Raw genomic sequence first — 20,498 nt, 5'->3', positions numbered from 1 at the left:
AACTTAATTTGCATTGCACCAAATTTTAATGGTAAAGAGATGTATCTTTAATTTACTTCATATGAGATATTTTCAGTATACTCAAACGGTATTTAAATATTAAACGGTCAATAATTTTAGTTAAAAAAATATAAATCACGTAACATCTCTCAATTTATCTTTCGGTAAATAAGAAATTAGTCACAAAACATTGCATACGCCATACATTTAGTTCTTAAGAATCAAACCTAGGACATTATCTTTAAATAAGTCAAATAACTACCACTTGTGTTAGCCTATTTAGGTATCTTAGTTTCCAATCAATTATTTATTTGATCATATACTAAAAGCAGGATTATAAAAGGAAGAAAGAAAAAGAAAATTGAAACAAAAAAATGAACTGATAACATCTGAAGCACAAATAGCAAAAAAAAACTACTGTTATTAACATAGTTTATTAAATCTTACAAACCATAAATGTTAAGGAACAAACTCATTATTCATCAACACTTTCTTCTCCTTTGCGATGAATATGTGAAAGCCCTTTAACAATCATGCGTGCATAGACACTCACGTCGGTCTCTGGGAGAGGTTTCTTGTGGATCAAGTCATCCAAAGAACCGTGAGGAGCATACTCAAATAGAAGATTGTAAAAGTAACGTCCATGCTCTACCGTGGTCTCAGTTTCAAAGCATCGAATGATTTCTTCGCAACCACCGCTTTCACCTTTGCACAATGATTTAAAAATCTGTTCTTCTGTCTTCAGTGAGAATGCCAACATGAGAATGGAGCTCTTCACAGCAATAAAGCTCTGATAGTGTGTTTGTGTATCAACAACAATTGCAAGATAAACAATGCCATAAGAACCCGCTCCCAAGACTTTCAGTTTCTTCCATTGTAAGCTATTCATCTTTCATTAATTTTTCTTACTCATGTATCAACATCAAATGTTATATATAATAATCAAATAATATTATTTATCAATATATAAAATTTTGAATACCTGCAGGCTACTTCTTTGGGCTCTTACCTTAGCTTGAGCTATTTATATTAATTAGTTGTATCACTGAAAATCATATAAAATTTGTCTTTTGTGTTTTTAGTATTGTTTATGATCTTATAAATATCTATAAAACCAAGTTTAAATAAAGCTTTGCTATATATTAGGATAATATATAGGAAGATAATTTTTAAAATGAAGGTACCTAGGTATTATTGTTATTTTTTCAAAATTCAATGATTAGATTTGACACGGATATGAGATACGACACGGGACACGCAGACACTTAAATCTTATAAGGCACGGGGACACGCATATATATATATATATATATATATATATATATATATATATATATATATATATATATATATATATATATTTTAGATAAATCGTAATGATATTTTAATATTTTATTGATATTAAAATATAAATTAATTTTTTAATTATTTTTAATATCTTATTTTTATTATATAAAGTATTTAAAATATATTTTGTTTTAATTAATATTTAATAATATATACTATTTCTAAATTTATTTCAAGAATACATGTTAAGAATAAAGTTGGACACGTCAACTCATGATGATATTTAAATGTGTCCAAGCGTATCCAGAAAAAGAAATTTTATATTTTATTAAGATACAGTTGGACACGACAGACACACGAACACGGTGCTTCATAGGATTTCATTAACAGAAAGATAATATTTGGTTTGCATAATAAAAAATGTAAAGACCGTAGAAATAATTTAAACTAGAGAACAAATTTTAATTTTCAAACCCAAATAAAAAAATGAAATATATATCTCCATCCCTACTTTCTTGAGGTTTATAAGATTTGGTTAGTTAAAAACGGTTATGAAATAGAGATAATTTAATATTAGAATCTTTATCTTTATTTCATAGTATTTATGTGTCTAGTTTGATTATCCAAAAATTTAAATTAACGATTTAATTTAATTTAACAAAACTAAATGTACTCATTTTATTATATTAATACGATTAATTGCGATTAGTATTTTAATTTTCAAAACCAAATAAGAAGAGGTGGTTTCTAATTTTTCTTCAGGTTGGTATAATTTTTCTTTACCTCTCTGAAATTTAGTTTTACCATTTTTGTTGAAAAAGAAGTAAGTTATAATAACTTGATTTGGGAAGGAATTATATAGATGTACTTAATGACAAAATGGTGTTTCTGCCTTTATCAGGTATTGATGTGTATATGCTGAAGCAAATAACAGCTTAAGTTTGGTTCATTAACTGTTCTCCATAGCTGAAATATTGAAACTGCAATTCAATGCTTGGTAGTTGGTAGCTAGTCACAATGTCATTCAAGTTAATTGCATCAGGAATCTTTTTAGCCACAGCTTAGGTCTCCCTTTTGGAAAACATATTTTCTAATGCATTCAAGTTAATTGCATCAGTTTAGACGTACGTTTGTAATATTGTTACTTTAAAAAAATCTATCATGCTTGTGAATTTTGCAGGATTGTCAAGCTTTGAAAATTGTATTAAGTTCTTAAACTTCACATCTAGTTTAACAATTGATACCTTATTGCTCAAACATTTCATTAACAAATGGTACTTTAATAAATTCTTTGTTTGTTGATTAAAACATGCAACTATTTGACATTTATTAGATAAAATAAATTTTTTATTTCTAGTTTATAATTTTAGGTCGTCATGTGCTTACTATGGTTTAGTTGATATGATACTAGCTATTTTCTTTGCAAGCCTAATTTCGATATTCCATTTGAATTTCAGCAATACATGAAGGAAGTCTGAACCCTAAAGAGATTGAAAGCTGCTAAGGTGAAGCATTAAAATGTGCATTGGAATGGTGAGCATGTAAGTACTTGTGTCATTTGACATTATGCTATGGTAGAAAAGTCAGTTGTCTTGGTATTTTAAATTCTGATTTTGAAGATAAAAAGCATTCCAACAATGTTGAACTGCTATTTCTCCATTTATTACTATGGTCATATCCTTGTGTATTTATTATGCAAAGTTTGGTCATTTCCTATGTTTAAGGTACAAGCCAATTCAGTTTGGAGCTCTCTACATTCCCTTTGGCAGGTTTAGTTTATTCCCACCATTCTTAGAGTGAATGATCATTTTACAATGTTAAGTATCTTGCCTATGAAAATTATATTGAGGTGCATTCTATATAACTAGTAGCTTAATATTTCCAAATTCCAAATGTGCATACAAGAAGGAGATAAGCTTCGTTTTTAGCCCGGTTGAATATATCATCTAACTTTCTTTCATTTCATCTGCTTTTCTCCTCCTCCCAATTCGCAAATGAGGTATAATTATAGATAAAAATGTCGATTGAAAAATTATGCTTTCTAACGTCTAATACTTTGGTGCATTTGTGTGTGCTTCTATAACAGAAAAAATATCAAGAAAGAAAAAAATTAAAATAAATACATAATTTTTTTTTATGACACTATCTTTTTAATCAGTTTGTTTTGTGTCATTGCTTTTGGTTTTAACTTCTTGGCTAGAACCCTTTTGAGAAATTTGCCACAAAACATAGCATATGGCATACATTTAGTTCTTAAGGATCAATCCTAGAACATTATCTTTAACCAAATCAAATAATTACCACTTGTGTTAGCCTATTTAGGTAGTCATCATCACAAAAGGATTAATATAACATGCCAAACATAATGAATTTTTAAACGGCAAGAAGCTCCTGGTTTCCCAAATTTTTTGTTAAAAGATAATAGCAAATGCCTCCATTTGTGTATGTTTGTATATCTTCAGAAGAATATAAAGCACAACGAACATAAAAAATATGCAGCAAAATATAGAACAAGAACATGAAAGAATGAATAATTCAGAAGGCAGAGGGTATGACACAGTATTTGAGCTTAGAAATGAGGATTATGACAGCTTACTGTTACTGCAGTTGATCTGGAAGAAAGGAATGTACTGTGCTTCATTCTCGATAAGCCAAAATCACATAACTATACGAAAGAAAAAAGAAAGGGCGAAAAAAAACAATTAAACCATATCTACAGGTAGCTATCAGCATGCTATCAAGAAAATTCAATCATGACAATTATAGTTGACACCTTCACAACCCAATTTTTATCAACAAGAAGATTTAGTGACTTCAAATCATGGTGTACAATCACTGGAGTGCAGTTGTGCAAATGGTTTATTCCTCGGGCCTGTAGATTCAAGAGATATATGTCACATCAACTGAGTTTCACTGATTTTGGCAATAATTTGCTTAATGAAACTACATCGCAATAAAAGAAAACAGAATCTTACAGTATCGGAGGCCATCTCAACAGTATCTTCCTCTGCATAGCAAATATAAAGTTCAGACTTCAGAGTCATTAAAAGTAATCCTTCCAGAACAACATTAATCAAAATAATAAATAAATGCAAAGAAATTCACCAAATAAAATCAAATTCAATTTCAAAGAGTTCTGTATTGTTTCACTTTTAACACCTCCGTCACAACAACACACAATGAAACTCCAAGCCAGTAAGAGTTTTTTTAAAATGCTAATAATCAGAGAGTCAGAGACAATGGAATAATGTCTACACAGGATATTGGACAAGAAATAATGAGGTAATTTATCTAAGAATTAAGAGAAAAACATCCTCTGGAAAAGTACTTCCTTATGTACATATTTTCAGCAGGTGCGATTTCCAAGCATTACAACTGAGTAGCAATAATTAAGTAAATGGCCAAAAATTTTGAGACAACTGAACCATATTAACCTTAACTCGATGTTGCTCAGGATGATGAAAAGAGGGGACATGCATTTTAGAAGGTGGGTTTAATTTGAAGATGGAAATGGAAAACCATATAGCTTAAGAATAAATCCTTAATAGGTACTTAAATTTCCTTTTACGACAATTCCTGGAGGATCCAATGCAATAAACAATAGTTCATGGTTGCTTATATGATAAAACAGTCATAGGAATTAGTTTGATAAGGAAAAATTAAGTTGCACGGCAAAATAGCAGAGAACAAACAACAACACAAAATGTTCAATCTTTTTAGTTTTGCTTAGATTGTAGCATGATATATATATGATCTCATAGAATAACAGTAAAGAACACTCTATTGCTATAAAGAGATCTTAAACACTAAATCTGTAAGCTATAACTAGGAATATCATCTAAAGAATCAATAAAGTAGTGGAATTAAAAAGGATGATAGCAATTGCAAATCGAAAGTGCAAAATTAATTAATGTTATGGCATTGCCAAAGTCCTCTGACCCAACAGACACAGAATTTACAAAACTATGATACATATTTAGCAACAATGAGATGTAATTTCAATTTGAGTTGATGTATCTTACCTTCTTTTATCAATTCAATAAGCCTCTAGCAACCATTTCCCGAAGAAGTCTCTCCGCCATGTCATTCTCATCTTTTTCAAACAAAGCACGAATAACAGTTTCAAAAGTCACAGCATTTGGTAAGCAACCATTGCCTTCCATTTTTGACAAGAGTGCCAATGCTTCTTCAAACAAACCCTCTTTGCAGAGCCCATTGATAATAATATTGTATGTCGTCACATTTGGAGGATAGCCTTTCATGGAAAGATCTTGAAAAATCTCTTTTGCAACTACAAGTCTTCCACCTTTGCATAGGCCATCAATAAGTATACTATACGTGACTATATTTGGATCAATGCCACTCTCTTTCATTTGCTTGAATAACATAAGTGCCTTGTCAACTTGTTTGATATTGAACATCCCATCCAACAAGGAATTGTAAGTGACTACATTAGCGGGTGGACCTCCTTCGTGCATCTTGACAAGAAGCTCCAAAGCACAAGAGATTCTCTTTGATTTGCTCAAGCCATCAATAAGAGTGTTGTAAGTTACCGTGTTTGGAACCAAGTACCTACGACGCATTTCTTCAAAAAGATTCAAGGCTTCATCCACCATTTTACTTTTGCACAAGCCATTAATCATGATATTGTAACTTTGAACATCAAGTGACACTCTACTTTGGGCCATTGTGTTGAATACATATTTTGCCTTATTTACCTGATTAACCAAACAATATCCATCCATTAGGCTGTTATAAGTAACTACATTTGGTTTCACACCACGTTTTGCCATTACAGCCAATACACTCTTAGCATCTTTGATCTTTCCTTCCTTGCATAGCCCATCAATCAAAGTAGTATAGGTATAAACATTAGGAGTAATGTTTTTAAGCATCATATGATTTAGTATATCAACGGCTTCCTTAAATTGACCCACAAGACACAATCCAAAAATGAGAGAATTGTATGTGATAACATCGGGAGAAATTCCCTTAGCAAGCATTCCAGAGTATAAATGAAAAGCCTGACTCACAAGTGTATCCTTGCAGAGGCTATCAATAATTGTGTTGTAGATGAAGACATCAGGAGCAATGCCATACCGTGGGATCTTTCTCAACACTTGAATAGCAGCTGATGTGTGTCCGGTCTTACAGAGGCCATTGATCAACGTCCCATAAGTGACTTGGTCGAAGTGAAATCCATGAGCCAGCACTCTGTCATGAAAGCGCACTGCCTTTTCAACACTACCAGAGAGACAGAGACCTTTCAGGATTGTTGTGAATGTTACCGTATTAGGTTGATAATCCATTCTGAAAATCTTGGCCAATACAGAGGAAGCAAGCGTCATACGACCCATGCCGCAGCAACAATTGATTAAGATATTCAAAGTGACTATGCTGGGCGCAATTCCCCTGGCTTGCAATTGCTGAAAAAGGGAAACGGCGGTGGGGAAATGGTTGGTCTTGGCAAGAGATCCCAAAATCTTGGTGAATTGGATGACGGGAGGAGTACGACGCATAGAGAGCATGCGAGTGAAGGAATCAACAGCTTCATCAACTTGGCGAGTGGATGGGGGCACAGAATGAGAGTGAAGGGATGAGAATGAAGATGAAGAGGAAGGGAAGGAAACAAAATTAGGGATTTGGAGAAGAGAATACCTAAAAATGAAAGTGATTCTTGAGGTTGAGGATGACAACATTTTAGAGATTCGCACTATCGCTGTTGTCTAAGTTTCAGGGAGTTTGCTAACTCTGCGGAAATAGTATTTTTTAACAGAAATAAAAGAGACGATCTAATTGAAAGTTTTAATTTAGAGGTTAATATAAAGGAAGAGTATGGTTCTGATAAATGTCGAATATCGTAGTATATAAATAAATATTTTACATGATAATATTTTAATACATATTATTTTAAATGATAATAAAATTTTTTATTTTTAAATAATTAAATATAAAATATATAAATATAAAATATTTAAATATTTTTTATTTATTAAAATTAATTATTATATAAAATATTTTTATAATATTAAAAAATTATATTAAAATGATATTTTAAATTGTAACATAAGAATATAAAATAATTAAAATTTTATTTTATATAATTTTTATAAAAATATTTTTAAAATATAATTTATTTAAAATATTATATATAATATATTAAATATTTTTAAATACTATATATACGTAAATTACATTTTAAAAATATTTTTATAAAAAATTATATTATATAATAATATCATTAATAAAAATAGTTAATTAATAAATTTTAAATATAATAATCTAATTATTTATCAAGTAATATAAAATAAAATTAATTATTTTATATTTTTATGTTACAGTTTAAAATATTATTTTAATACAATTTTTTATTATTATAAAAAATTTTGTATAATAATTAATTTTAAAAAATAAAAAATGTTTAGATATTTTATATTTATATATTTTATATTTAATTATTTAAAAATAAGAAATTTTATTGTCATTTAAAATATTGTGTATTAAAGTATTGTCATTTAAAATATTTATTTATGTACTATAATATTTTTTATTTATTAGAGTTCATCAATACTCTTCTTTTATATTAGCTTTTGATTTTAATCTAATAAAATTTAATAATCTATATAAATGTGGCACATGTAATTAGTACATAAGTGTTGAGCTTATTTTAGACATACTTTTAGTATATAGATTTAATTATAAATTTTTAAATTATAAAAATTTAATTAAAATTTTGATAAAATTATAAATTTTAATAGAATAATTAAATAAAATAATAATAACAATAAAGAGACATGTTATTTTTCGAAAGGTATAGTGTTAACGGATAATTTTAAGATTTATGGTTTAAAAAATTTGTTAAATAGTATAATGTTAAAATAAATTGAATTAGTATGTTTGAAGTGGTTAGCATCACATTTGTCATCATTTTGTTGGTACACCTAATATATATCTATTTGTAAAATTTTGTCCAATTCTATTATATATTTTTTCGAGTAAAGTAGAAGATAAAAAATATTTAATATTATGCTAAAAAAGAATATACTAGAAAATTTATATTTAGACAATATTTATGCTCTAACAATTAATTAGAGTTAATTTTTGTTTATGCATTTTGATAATTATTTATTTATATTTAAAAATTTATCAAACAATATTGATAAATCAACTTATCATTGGAAAAAAATTAAATGGAATAAATAAAAAATTATCACTAAATAAAATATTGCACCCCATAGCTATTAGTTATTATCATTAAAATTAGAGACGTTAAATAATAATTTGTCACTAAGAAACAATGACTGCTCTTTAAGTTTGTTAATTTCAATTCATTTTTTTTAAATGTAAATTCATTGAACAATATGATGTATTTCTAAACATTAATAGCTACTATTTGAAGTTTTGGACATACGGACATACTATGAAACCTGCAATAAGGATTCATAAAAAATTTATTATATATTATTAATTTTGTAATTAAAGTATATCACATATTCTATTTTTATTTATTCTATTTATTATTTATTTTATTATATAAAAATTAGGTTTCTATACTTAACATGCTTTTGAGAGTATTTAGTGATTTATTTTTTTAATTCATTAAATACAATTTATTACGATAAAAATTTATCAATTAATTCATTTAATTAGATATTTAAATATCACATAATTTATTATAATTTATATCAATTTGATTTGGTGGTATTTTTTTAATTTATTTCTTTTAATTTTGTGTAAGTATTTTTAATTTATTTTTTTAATTTATTAATTAGATTAATTATTAAAATAATAATTCTATGAATGAAATAGACTCTCGAAATATTTTTCACTAATATTTAAATCAAATAATATATATTGAGTTAAATTCAAATAATGTGAATTAAGGATTAAACTAAAATAAAATGATTTTTTACTTATTTAAATTAAATGAAATAAATACAAATTAATCTTGTTAGATAATCATGGTCTTTTGGTCTTCTATATATAGATAGCCACGTAACATTATAAGAATCACAATTTTTATCGCCTTTGCTATTTCAACTCTTTTTTTCTTTATATATAAATATACTCAAAATAAGAATGTATGGATGAGTGTTTCATTAATTGTTTGTTTGACGAATACTATAGTCCGAAAATGTCTTAATTTAAGCATTCTACTACAGAAATTGAACCTGTAGTAATTCAGAGTGACTATGGTATTTTTTATAGTATTATATAGAAGAATATTTTTTAAAATTTATATATTCATTGTAATTATTTTTTTTATTAATATGTTATTTTTTACCTAACAAACAATATCTATGTTGAATATATTATTTTCATCAGAAGCCATACATAATTGATTGATAATTTTATGTATAAAAATATTCATGTGCTAACTAAACACCATATTATTAATTCGCTAAAATTAATTCTCCTATGACTATGCCAATATATAGCATTATCCGATGAAAATTGATTAGATTACATTTATTTTCAACAAAGTGGGTGAGCTTTTAAACCTAATCACGGTCGGAGTTGAGAAAGGTTTAAAAAATGTTAACAATACAAATACTTTTATTTTTAATACCTAATAATAAATATATAAATTAAAACTAATATTGTTTCATATAAAATAGTAAAACGTATATCATACTCAAAACATATTCGATCTGTATTAACTGTCATTGTTTATCATTTACGTTATGACAAATCTGATTATTAAAAAAATTAAAATTAACTTAAATATACACAATATTATTCTATCCCTTTTATTTTTATTTTATCATCATAAAAAATCTTATATATATTATAAGAAAATCTCATCTTTTTACCAACGGTTCTTCCATTCAATAGTTTCTATAAAGAAAAGACGGATAATTTTGTTATTTTCAATTCTTTGGTGTGTATGAACGATGCATAATAATATTGTGTTTGGCAAAAATATGTAAAATTTTGAAAAGCTTAAGCATAGGTTTGGTTTTTGACATATTCGTAGATGAAGTGTCGAGTAGATAAAAAGATAGCTAATAAAAGAATAAATGGTTAAAACTCCTTAATACTAACCGTCATAGTGCATGATAGGTGTTTTATAATTTTTTTAAATTTGATTGTTTCTTTATTATTATTATATGTTGTTCTGTTTAATTTATGCTAAAAATATAACACCCTAACTTTTAGCACCTCATGATCGTACTAAAAGTTCAGGCGATACGTACCTCTAAACCTTTTTATTCTATACTATTTTTATTATTATTAACATTTTATTACGAATATTAACTAGTAGAAATATTATTAATATTATTATAAGTTAGAGAAAAGCAAATAGAGTGGTCTTAAAAGTTTTAGAAAATGCAAACTTAATTAAAGTACTTTATAATTCTTTTTCATAAGACACATAGAAAAAAGTGAGGGAATAATGCCAAGATAAATTATATTGTGAAATGATAAGAAAGAAAGAACGAATGAAAAGAAAATGAGATAAGTAAAAATATGGTAGTGAGCCCACTGAAATTTGCTTTCCAGAGATACATCGGCCACTCCAGAGGATGGTCGCACCTGTAAGACGGGGGTTGCTTACACAGGTTATCAATACATACATTGGCTAGAGAGAGCCTCACCTGGCTTGTAAGACAAAAGTTACTTACAGAGGTTATGTTTGCATACACGGCTCAAGAGAGCCGCACTTGTAAAATAGAGGTTGCTTACATAGGTTTTGACACTTGAAGCCAAACTCAGTCAAAGGTTGTTGAGTTAAGTGAAAATATAAATTAATAAAAACCGAGAACAAAAGAATTAAAAGAATAAAAAAATACTAAAGGACCTCTGTCATAGGAGAGCAGATAGCAAATATTAAAAGAATCTAAAGAACATCTGCCACAAGAAAGCAGAGGGCAAGAATGAAAGAATGTATCAACTAAAGGTATCTCTACCGCAGTAGAGTAGAGAACAAATATTAAAAAGAAATTGAATGCTGTTTGGGCTTTAGTGCCAAGTGTCTAGTAGGGACGGCGATACGTAACGCTCACTTGATACTTATATGGTGAACAATTTCCAGTAGGACAAATAAATTAATTATAATCTAAAACAGAAGTTTATTTAGTTAGTAGAGATTTTAAAAGCATTTGAAACCAAATTTTAGGGGAAATTTTAGTAGAGTATTTATCAATGGTACTGTTGCTTCTCTATAAATCCGTTCAAGCATCATTTGCTTTGTCTAATGGGCCACCCAAGGTGCTGGGGGAGCCTCAGGTGCAAATGGGCGAAAGAACTTGGTTTCATGAAAGTATATCAGCATCAACACGAAAACACAACCATCAACAGATTGTTTCTTCCCCTTTCTTTTATTTTCAACTCCTTTCATCAAGAAGTTGAGCACATGTTTTGCCCAATTCCATTTTTTAATGTTGTCCACATGAAAGATTGGTGGCTTATGGATTGGAGAGGCCGCACTTATTGTTGTGGGCAACAAGAAGCACTTTTGTATGAAACAAAAGTCCTCTTGAACTTTTTCTGGTTCTCCTCCCCTTCTATGATCATATCCAGCACATTCCTTGTCTTCTGGATTCAATTTATTGTAATCAACCTTATTATCAAAACGATTCCCTACAATATTTTAGTAGCACAAATCAGTCAAAATGGCTCAGTTTAAGTTTCTATAAACCAATAAACTGAAAATAAGTAGTAAGTGAAAAGTGTATTACCTCTGTTTGTTATGTCCAGGACAGCTGTTACTTTCCGAGGAGTTATGTATATTCTTCCCTAGAGAGTTTTCAAGCATCATTTCTCTTCATCAAAGAGATCAATCAATTCTCTCAACAGGGTATGAGAGACATTCATTTTTGGGACATGTGCCAGGACACCAAATCCCATTTCTTCTACTATATCTTTTTTTTCTTGAGTCATATCCATGTACACTATTGCCAGTACCTTTGTTTGGCATCTGCAATAATGAGTTTTCTGCAAGTTTTGAAACAGAATGTGAGGATATATTTATAATAGAAAATAGGTATTATTCGAATGAAAGCGGACACATATATTTAATGTGCTTATGTTATAGTGCGGCTTGTCCTTCATTGTTGCCATTGTCTTGTTGTGTTTTGTTGTAAAGAAAAAGTTTGGTCAATACTTCACTCAATACAGCAATAAGCACAAGCATGTATATTTATAATGAGGAATGGTGCTGTCAAAAAGGCATCCTCCCAATAGTGTTGAGGTAACTTGGCTGAAGCTAGAAGAGACAGTCCCATCTTGCCTATATTTCGATGCTTTTGTCCAAGGAGTTGTTGGTGAGTATAGGGACAAGAGAGTCTCTGCATAATGCCATGTTCTAAAAGTCACAGGGGCTGGTCCCCATATATCAGCAAAGGGCAATGTGTGCATTTTAGCAAGACAGTAGTCATTACAGAAAGAGAAATCATTCTTGTATTTTAATAGGTAACTGTATGAATTTTCAATGGTTAGAATTTAAAAGGAGAATATGTTATAGAAGGAAAAGAAGAAAAAGGACATGTTGGAAATACAATTTCATTAATGAGTCCAAACCCTTCCTCTCAATTCACATCCTTTCATGGACACAAATTTTTGTCCATTAATATTACATGTATGTTCTGCACTCACTTATTTCTCTTGGAGGAACACTCAGAGCTCCACAAGTGACACAAGTTTTACCGATTGATGATGTTGCTGAGAATTCTAATCAAGACAACATCACTAGTGATAATAACCCAGGGCATGTTTTTGTCATGCTGCTAAAACCAGTTAGGATTAGGCCTTAATCAAGGTAGCAATTCTAAACAGAGACATAATAATTAGGGTCTATTCAGTTTCTGTTTCTGTTTGGTAACTTGTATGAGGAGATGAACGAGGCATGCATCAATTCTGTTGGAATGCAATTCTATGTTCAGTATAAAGATTTGCATCTTGTTCTCTCTGAAATACAAGTAACACTCATGTAAACTAAAGTAATGAATCAAGTGTTGAACTTACTCAATTTGCATTGCACCAAATTTTAATGGTAAAGAGATGTATCTTTGTTTCATACGAGATATTTTCAGTGTACCCAAACGTTATTTAAATATTAAACGGTCAATAATTTTAGTTAAAAAAATATAAATTACCTAACATCTTTCAATTTATCTTTCGATAAATAAGAAATTAGCCGCAAAACATTGCATATGCCATACATTTAGTTCTTAAGAATCAAACCTAGAACATTATCTTTAAACAAGTCAAATAACTACCATTAGCCTATTTAGGTATCATAGTTTCCAATCAATTATTTATTTGTTCATATACTAAAAGCATGATTATAAAAGGAAGAAAGAAAAAGAAAATTAAAACAAAAAAAAGAACTGATAACATCCGAAGCACAAATAACAAACAAACTACTGTTATTAACATAATTTATTAAATCTTACAAACCATAAATGTTAAGGAATATATTTATTATTCATCAACACTTTGTACAATTTATCTATTTCCTCCAACTCCCTTTGGACAAAGCCATCAAAGAGAAAAAGACGGCGTGAACTAAGAGACCCTACGGCATAGCCATAAGACCCTTGGACAGGGGACACAATAAACAAATCAACCATCTAATTCTACAATTTTATAATTTCTCTACCTACATGAACCATGAAGGAAAGGATGAAGCTCTCTCATACGGTGTTTGTGTATCAACAACAATTATAAGATAAATAGTGCCATAAGAACCTGCTTTAAAGACTTTCAGTTTCTTCCATTGTAAGCTACTCATTTTTGACTAATTTTTCTTACTCCTGTATCAACATCAAATATTACTTATAATGATCAAATAATATTATTTATCAACATACAAATTTTTGAATACCTGCATGTTAGTTCTTTTGGCTCTTCTTGTGGATTATGAACTCAGTTTTGTGTTAGTTCGTTACCTTGTGCTATTTATATTAATTAATTGTATCACTGAAAATCATATAAAATCTATCTTTTGTGTTTTTAATATTGTTTATGATCTTATAAATATCTATAAAACGAAATTTAAATAAAATTCTGCTATATATTAGGATAATATATAGGAAGATAATTTTTAAAATGAAGGTGCGTAGATATTATTGTTATTTTTTCAAAATTCAATTATTAGATTTGACCCGGATACAAGACACAACACGGGAAACACCTAATTTTAAAATCTTATAAGGTATGGGGACACGCATATATATAATATAAAATATGTTTTAGATAAATTGTAATGATATTTTGATATTTTATTGATATTAAAATATAAATTAATTTTTTAATTATTTTTAATGTCTTCTTTTAATTATATAATGTATTTAAAATATTTTTTGTTTTAATTAATATTTAATAATAATATATATTATTTCTAAATTTATTTTAAGAATACATGTTAAGAATAAAATTGGATACGTTACACATGAGATATTTAAGTGTGTCCAAGCGTGCCCAGAGAAAATTTTTTTATATTTTATTAAGACTGGACACAGCAGACATGCGTGTCGAACGAATGTCATATCCAAAACGTGTCCGACATGCAAATACGACAACTCAGCAAAGTGTCCGTGCTTCATAGAATTTCATTAACAAAAGGATAATATTTGGTTTGTGTTATCTAGATTATTTTTTTTATTTGTATTTTTTTATATAGTAGAAGTACATAAGGAGTACATAGTATATAAGGGGTTATAACTCAAATATTTTTTAAGGAATTTTTCATTCTTTTCAAAATGAGAACAACTTATTCTTTTCCCTCTCTTAGTTCCTTCTGGCCATCAACATCACAGCTTGAATAGCTTAGAGCATAAAATTTTCTTCATGGTGCGGTGAGCGTGGAAAGCAATCAAGCTGTGAATCTAGTTGCCAATTTTGTCATTTTCTTTCTTTTCCTAATTTTTCTTTCGAAATTTTCTTTTCCCTTTTCTTACATCTTCCTTTAGACTCACCCAATAGAGTTTGATGAGAGGTTATTTCACAAGATTCTTTCTTGTTTGAACATAGCTGTTCCGATCAACGAGTGAGAAGGAAGAAGATCTGGATCCCCATTATTCTGTGATTCATTGATTTCTCAACAATGGCTGACAATCAGAGCAACGCAGTACAGATGGATGTAAACGCACTAGTCAATCTCCTCCATCAACTCACTACTCTTCAGTCTCAGATTTCGAAGAACAACACAAGTCCAATTCAAGATCAATCAAGCCCTTATTTTATCCATCCGGGAGAAAATCCAGGTACACCGATTATTTCAATCGTGTTAACACCTAACAATTACGGTAGTTGGAGTCATGCTATGATTAGAGCACTGAGTTCGAAGAACAAATTGAAATTTATTGATGGTACCATAAGAAAACCTGAGAATAATAATGTTGAATCTGAGGCATGGGAAAGATGCAACAATTTGATTGTTTCTTGGATCAATCTTTCATTAAGTCCTGGAATTCGTGATAGTGTTATGTGGAACAATGTTGCTGTTGATTTGTGGGAGGAACTTAAGCACAGGTACTACCAAGGGGACAGGTTCAGAATTGCAGAACTCCAGGAGGAACTTTTTGCCATCAAGCAAGGTGATCTGACCATCACTGATTATTACACAAGGCTCAAACAGATCTGGGAGGAGCTCAACAATTTCAGATCCATTCCAAACTGTGTCGGATGTGCAGAGTCATGTTCTTGCGGACTATCAAAAATAAGAGAATACAGAGATGAAGATCAAGTAGTTAGACTTTTGAGAGGATTGAACGAACAATACTCTACCGTCAGATCACAAATCATGCTCATGTCACCCCTACCAGACCTAAACGCAGTATTTTCTATGCTAACACAGCAAGAGAGACAGTTGACCAACATGGACAACAATAAAATTTTGTTCAATTCCACTCAAAATACAACTACATCACAAGTGCTCAATTCCTCATCTAATAGAGTCAGAGGAAGAGGGCGAGGGAGATCAAGTCAAGGTGGTAGAGGGCGTGGAGCTAAGATAGTATGCTCTTATTGCAACAAACTTGGCCACACAGAAGATGTGTGCTATAAGAAACATGGGTACCCCTCCCATTTCCAGCAGCGGCAGCAACATCCCACCACAATTGCTAATGTACTCAATGATAAACACCCCCAGCTCAATTGCCTCCAAGAGAACATTGGAATGTCAAGCTCTGAATTCACTCCAGAACAAAAATTTGCCTTGTTGGAGCTGATCAAAGGCAAAAGTGTGCAGCAACAACCTCATAATGCAAATCAGGTTAATTCTATTCAGACCTCCACTCCAGGTAAAATCATTGTATTACAATTTAATACAAGAATTATGAGTATTATAACTCCAAAATCTGCACTATGGGTCATTGACTCTGGTGCGACAGATCATGTGACTTTTGACTTAAAAGATTTTGCAAGTTTTCAAAATATTGCTCCAATAAATGTGATATTGCCAAATGGAACCAAAACTGTGAGCACCATTGTTGGCACAATCATATTTTCTAAAAATTTTTTTCTCAAAAATGTTTTGTACATTCCCTCCTTTGATTTCAAATTGATTTCTGTGTCAAAATTAACCTCAAATTTACATTGTCAAATGTTAATCAATGATAAGTGTTGTGAGATACAGGATCAATCCACATCGAAGATGATTGGCATTGCTAAGTGCGGAGATGGGCTATATACAATGAGTAGAGAAATAGAATGCTTTCACCTTCAATCCCCTTCAATAAAGCAAGCTTCATTGGCAGCAGCTTCTACCACTACTCATAACATAGCATCTTCACAAACTGAGCATAACAAGATTTGGCATCTTAGATTAGGACATATACCTATGCATAGACTAATTTTAATGAAAAAAGATTATCCTTTTATAGATTGCACTGCTTCAACATTTCCTTGTGACTCATGTCATTTTGCAAAACAAAAGAAGCTATCTTTTGATCTTAGCACAACTGAAATAAAGAATTGTTTTGATTTAGTTCATATGGATATCTGGGGTCCCATTTCTGTCCCTTCCAATGAAGGACATAGATATTTTTTGACTGTGGTGGATGGCAAGAGTAGATTTACTTGGACTTTTTTTATGAAAACAAAATCTGAGGCATCACAATTGGTTATTAACTTTGTAAATTTTGTCAAAGTACAATTTGAAAAACAAGTTAAGTGTATAAGAACTGACAATGGACCAGAATTCACTCTAAAGTCCTATTTTGCATCAACTGGCATTCTACACCAAACTTCTTGTGTAGAAACACCAGAGCAAAATGGAATTGTAGAGAGAAAACACCAGCACATTTTAGGTGTTGCTCGAGCACTGTTATTTCAATCAGGAATTCCACTTTGTTTTTGGCAATACGCAGTTGCTCACGCTATTCACCTAATTAATAGGCTGCCCAGTCTTAAATTGGATAATGTCAGTCCTTATAAGGTTTTGTATGGTACATTACCCAATCTTTTAGATTTAAGAGTATTTGGTTCTCTTGCATATGCCTCCACGTTAACAAATTCAAGAACAAAATTGGACCCAAGAGCTAGAAAAGCAGCATTTCTCGGTTTCAAATTTGGAACAAAGGGTTTTCGACTTATTGATTTGAAGTCAAAAGAAATTTTCATATCTAGAAATGTAACTTTCTATGAAACTCATTTTCCATTTTCACATTCCACAAGCACTGAAACTATGACACCCACTCTTCTTCCACAATGCATTGACATTTTTCAATATGATACACCATCCACACATCATTTGCCATCACCTACACATACCACACTCACAGATTCAACTGTAGATCTCTCAAGCTCCATGCATTCACCTATTTCCTCACATACCATTGCACCCACTAGCACCCCACACACCAACACTGCACCTGCATCACAAAACTACATCATCCCGCATGACTGCATCACTAGAAAATCTGAAAGGGTCAAGAGATCGCCTGCTTATTTGAAGGACTACCATTGTATGATAACCCACACAACGCATCCTAGCAACTTTGCCAACTCTAACACTTTATATCCTATCTCACAATATTTGTCATATGATAAACTAAACCCAGAATATAAGTCTCTTTCTCTAGCTATCACCTCAAATTCAGAACCTAGCACCTATGAGGAAGCGGCTGCACATGAATGCTGGAGAAAGGCAATACAAGCTGAATTAGCAGCTCTGGATCAGAATAGAACTTGGTGTCTCACTGAACTCCCAAAAGGCAAGAAGGCTGTGGGTTGCAAATGGATTTTTCGGGTGAAATTCAATCCCGATGGCACCATAGAAAGGCACAAAGCCAGGCTAGTTGCAAAAGGATTCACTCAAGTGCAAGGAGTGGATTATGGTGATACATTTAGTCCAGTTGTCAAAATGACTACTTTACGAGTAATATTGGCATTGGCAGCGGCAAAGAAATGGCATTTGAAACAGCTGGACGTCAACACTGCTTTCCTTCATGGAGATTTGGACAAGGAAGTTTACATGCGGATACCACCCGGTTTGGATGTGTCACAACCAGGTTTGGTCTGCAAATTACAAAAGTCTCTATATGGACTTAAGCAAGCTAGCAGGCAATGGAATATTAAGCTCACTCAGACTCTTGTTGATGCTGGTTATAAGCAGTTTTTTGATGATCATTCTCTCTTCATCAAGAAATCTTCTGAAGGCTTCACTGCCATCCTAGTATATGTGGATGATTTGGTTTTAACCGGTGATAACATTGGTGAAATCAATTCCATCAAGCAGATTTTAGATGACAAGTTTAAAATAAAAGACCTTGGTGATCTCAAGTACTTCTTGGGAATGGAAGTCGCACGCTCCAACTCGGGAATTCACATTTATCAACGAAAGTATGCCATGGACCTTCTCAAGGATTTTGGTTATCTGGATTGCAAGCCTCTCTCCACTCCATTTGATTATAGTCAGAAACTCTCGAAGGAGTCGGGTACCATTTTAACAGACAACACTACTTACAGACAACTTATTGGCCGACTCCTTTACCTCACAAACACTAGACCTGATATCTCCTATGCTGTGGGGCGTTTGAGTCAGTTTTTGGACTGTGCAACCACCTCTCACCTGCAGGCTGCTTTCCGTGTGCTCCGATACTTAAAAGGTAGACCTGCGACTGGTTTATTCTTCTCCTCTACTTCTGATATGCATCTCACCGGATTTGCCGATGCTGACTGGGCTACCTGTGCCGATACTCGTCGCTCTATTTCTGGTTATTGCTTCATACTTGGAAGCTCTCTTGTCAGTTGGAAGAGTAAGAAACAAACCACTGTTGCCAAGTCCTCTGCAGAAGCTGAATATAGATCTCTTGCAGCTGCCACTTGTGAAGCTAGCTGGTTGTCTTTCTTAATGGATTTTCTTGGTTTGCCGCTTCAAAAATCTATCACCCTATTCTGTGACAACCAGTCAGCTATTCATATTGCCAACAATCCCATCTTCCATGAAAGAACCAAACACATTGAAGTAGACTGCCACATTGTTCGTGAAAAACATCTGTCTGGTCTCATTCATCTTATGCCGGTTCAGTCCCAAGACCAACTTGCTGATTTTCTTACCAAAGCTCTACCACCGGGTCCCTTCTCTACTAATGTTTCCAAGCTAGGATTGTTAGATTTATACAATTCTAGCTTGCGGGAGGGTGTTACCTAGATTATTTTTTTTATTTGTATTTTTTTATATAGTAGAAGTACATAAGGAGTACATAGTATATAAGGGGTTATAACTCAAATATTTTTTAAGGAATTTTTCATTCTTTTCAAAATGAGAACAACTTATTCTTTTCCCTCTCTTAGTTCCTTCTGGCCATCAACATCACAGCTTGAATAGCTTAGAGCATGAAATTTTCTTCAGTTTGCATAATAAAAAATATAAAGACGGTAGAAATAATTTAACCTAGAAAACAAATTTTAACTTTCAAACCCAAATAAAAAAATGAAATATATATCTCCATCCATACTTTCTTGGGGTTTATACAATTTTGTTAGTTAAAGCTGTTATGAAATAGAGATAATTTAATATCAGAATCTTTGCTTTTGTTTCATAGTATTTATGTGTCTACTATGATCTCCATAATTTCTTTTTAAATTTTAAGTCAACCAAATATTTTATTTTCAAGTCTACCTATCCATCTACTTATCTAGTCTAATTTGATTATCCAAAAATTCAAATAGATATAATTTTAAATTAATGATTTAATTTAATTTAACAAAAATAAATGTACTCATTTTATTCTATTCATATGATTAATTACGATTAGTAT

At 30.9% G+C, this 20,498-nt stretch overlaps 2 protein-coding genes across 3 annotated transcripts; both read right to left on the bottom strand.

The window, feature by feature from the left end:
* Positions 1 to 475: 475 nt before the first annotated feature.
* Positions 476 to 889, bottom strand: LOC112803911 (mitogen-activated protein kinase kinase kinase 20-like). Its single transcript, XM_025847364.1, has one exon. The coding sequence runs from the start codon at positions 887 to 889 to the stop codon at positions 476 to 478; it is 414 nt and encodes a 137-aa protein (XP_025703149.1).
* A 2,902-nt stretch (positions 890 to 3,791) lies between these two features.
* LOC112802378 (uncharacterized) lies at positions 3,792 to 7,081 on the bottom strand. 2 transcript variants are annotated; one of them, XR_003202360.3, is made up of 4 exons: positions 5,310 to 7,060; positions 4,263 to 4,294; positions 4,061 to 4,159; positions 3,792 to 3,952 (listed from the first exon to the last, which is right to left on the bottom strand). XR_003202360.3 is itself a non-coding variant. In XM_025845561.3 (3 exons), exon 1 carries the CDS (start codon positions 6,984 to 6,986, stop codon positions 5,319 to 5,321), a length of 1,668 nt encoding a protein of 555 aa, XP_025701346.1. In that variant the 5' UTR covers positions 6,987 to 7,081; the 3' UTR covers positions 3,792 to 4,159; positions 4,263 to 4,294; positions 5,310 to 5,318. The 2 variants fall into 2 exon arrangements, 1 of the variants encoding a protein (XP_025701346.1); XM_025845561.3 differs by having other exon boundaries at positions 3,792 to 4,159; positions 5,310 to 7,081.
* Between the last annotated feature and the right edge of the window lie 13,417 nt (positions 7,082 to 20,498).

This window comes from Arachis hypogaea, chromosome 5 (assembly GCF_003086295.3).
Source record: "Arachis hypogaea cultivar Tifrunner chromosome 5, arahy.Tifrunner.gnm2.J5K5, whole genome shotgun sequence".
In the NCBI taxonomy this organism is placed as follows: Eukaryota; Viridiplantae; Streptophyta; class Magnoliopsida; order Fabales; family Fabaceae; genus Arachis; species Arachis hypogaea.
This window is presented reverse-complemented; position numbering and strand designations above follow the sequence as displayed.

Coding starts and splice junctions, on each gene's coding strand:
- LOC112802378 (XM_025845561.3), bottom strand. CDS start 6,986: ATGTTGTCATCCTCAACCTCAAGAATCACTTTCATTTTTAGGTATTCT.
- LOC112803911 (XM_025847364.1), bottom strand. CDS start 889: ATGAATAGCTTACAATGGAAGAAACTGAAAGTCTTGGGAGCGGGTTCT.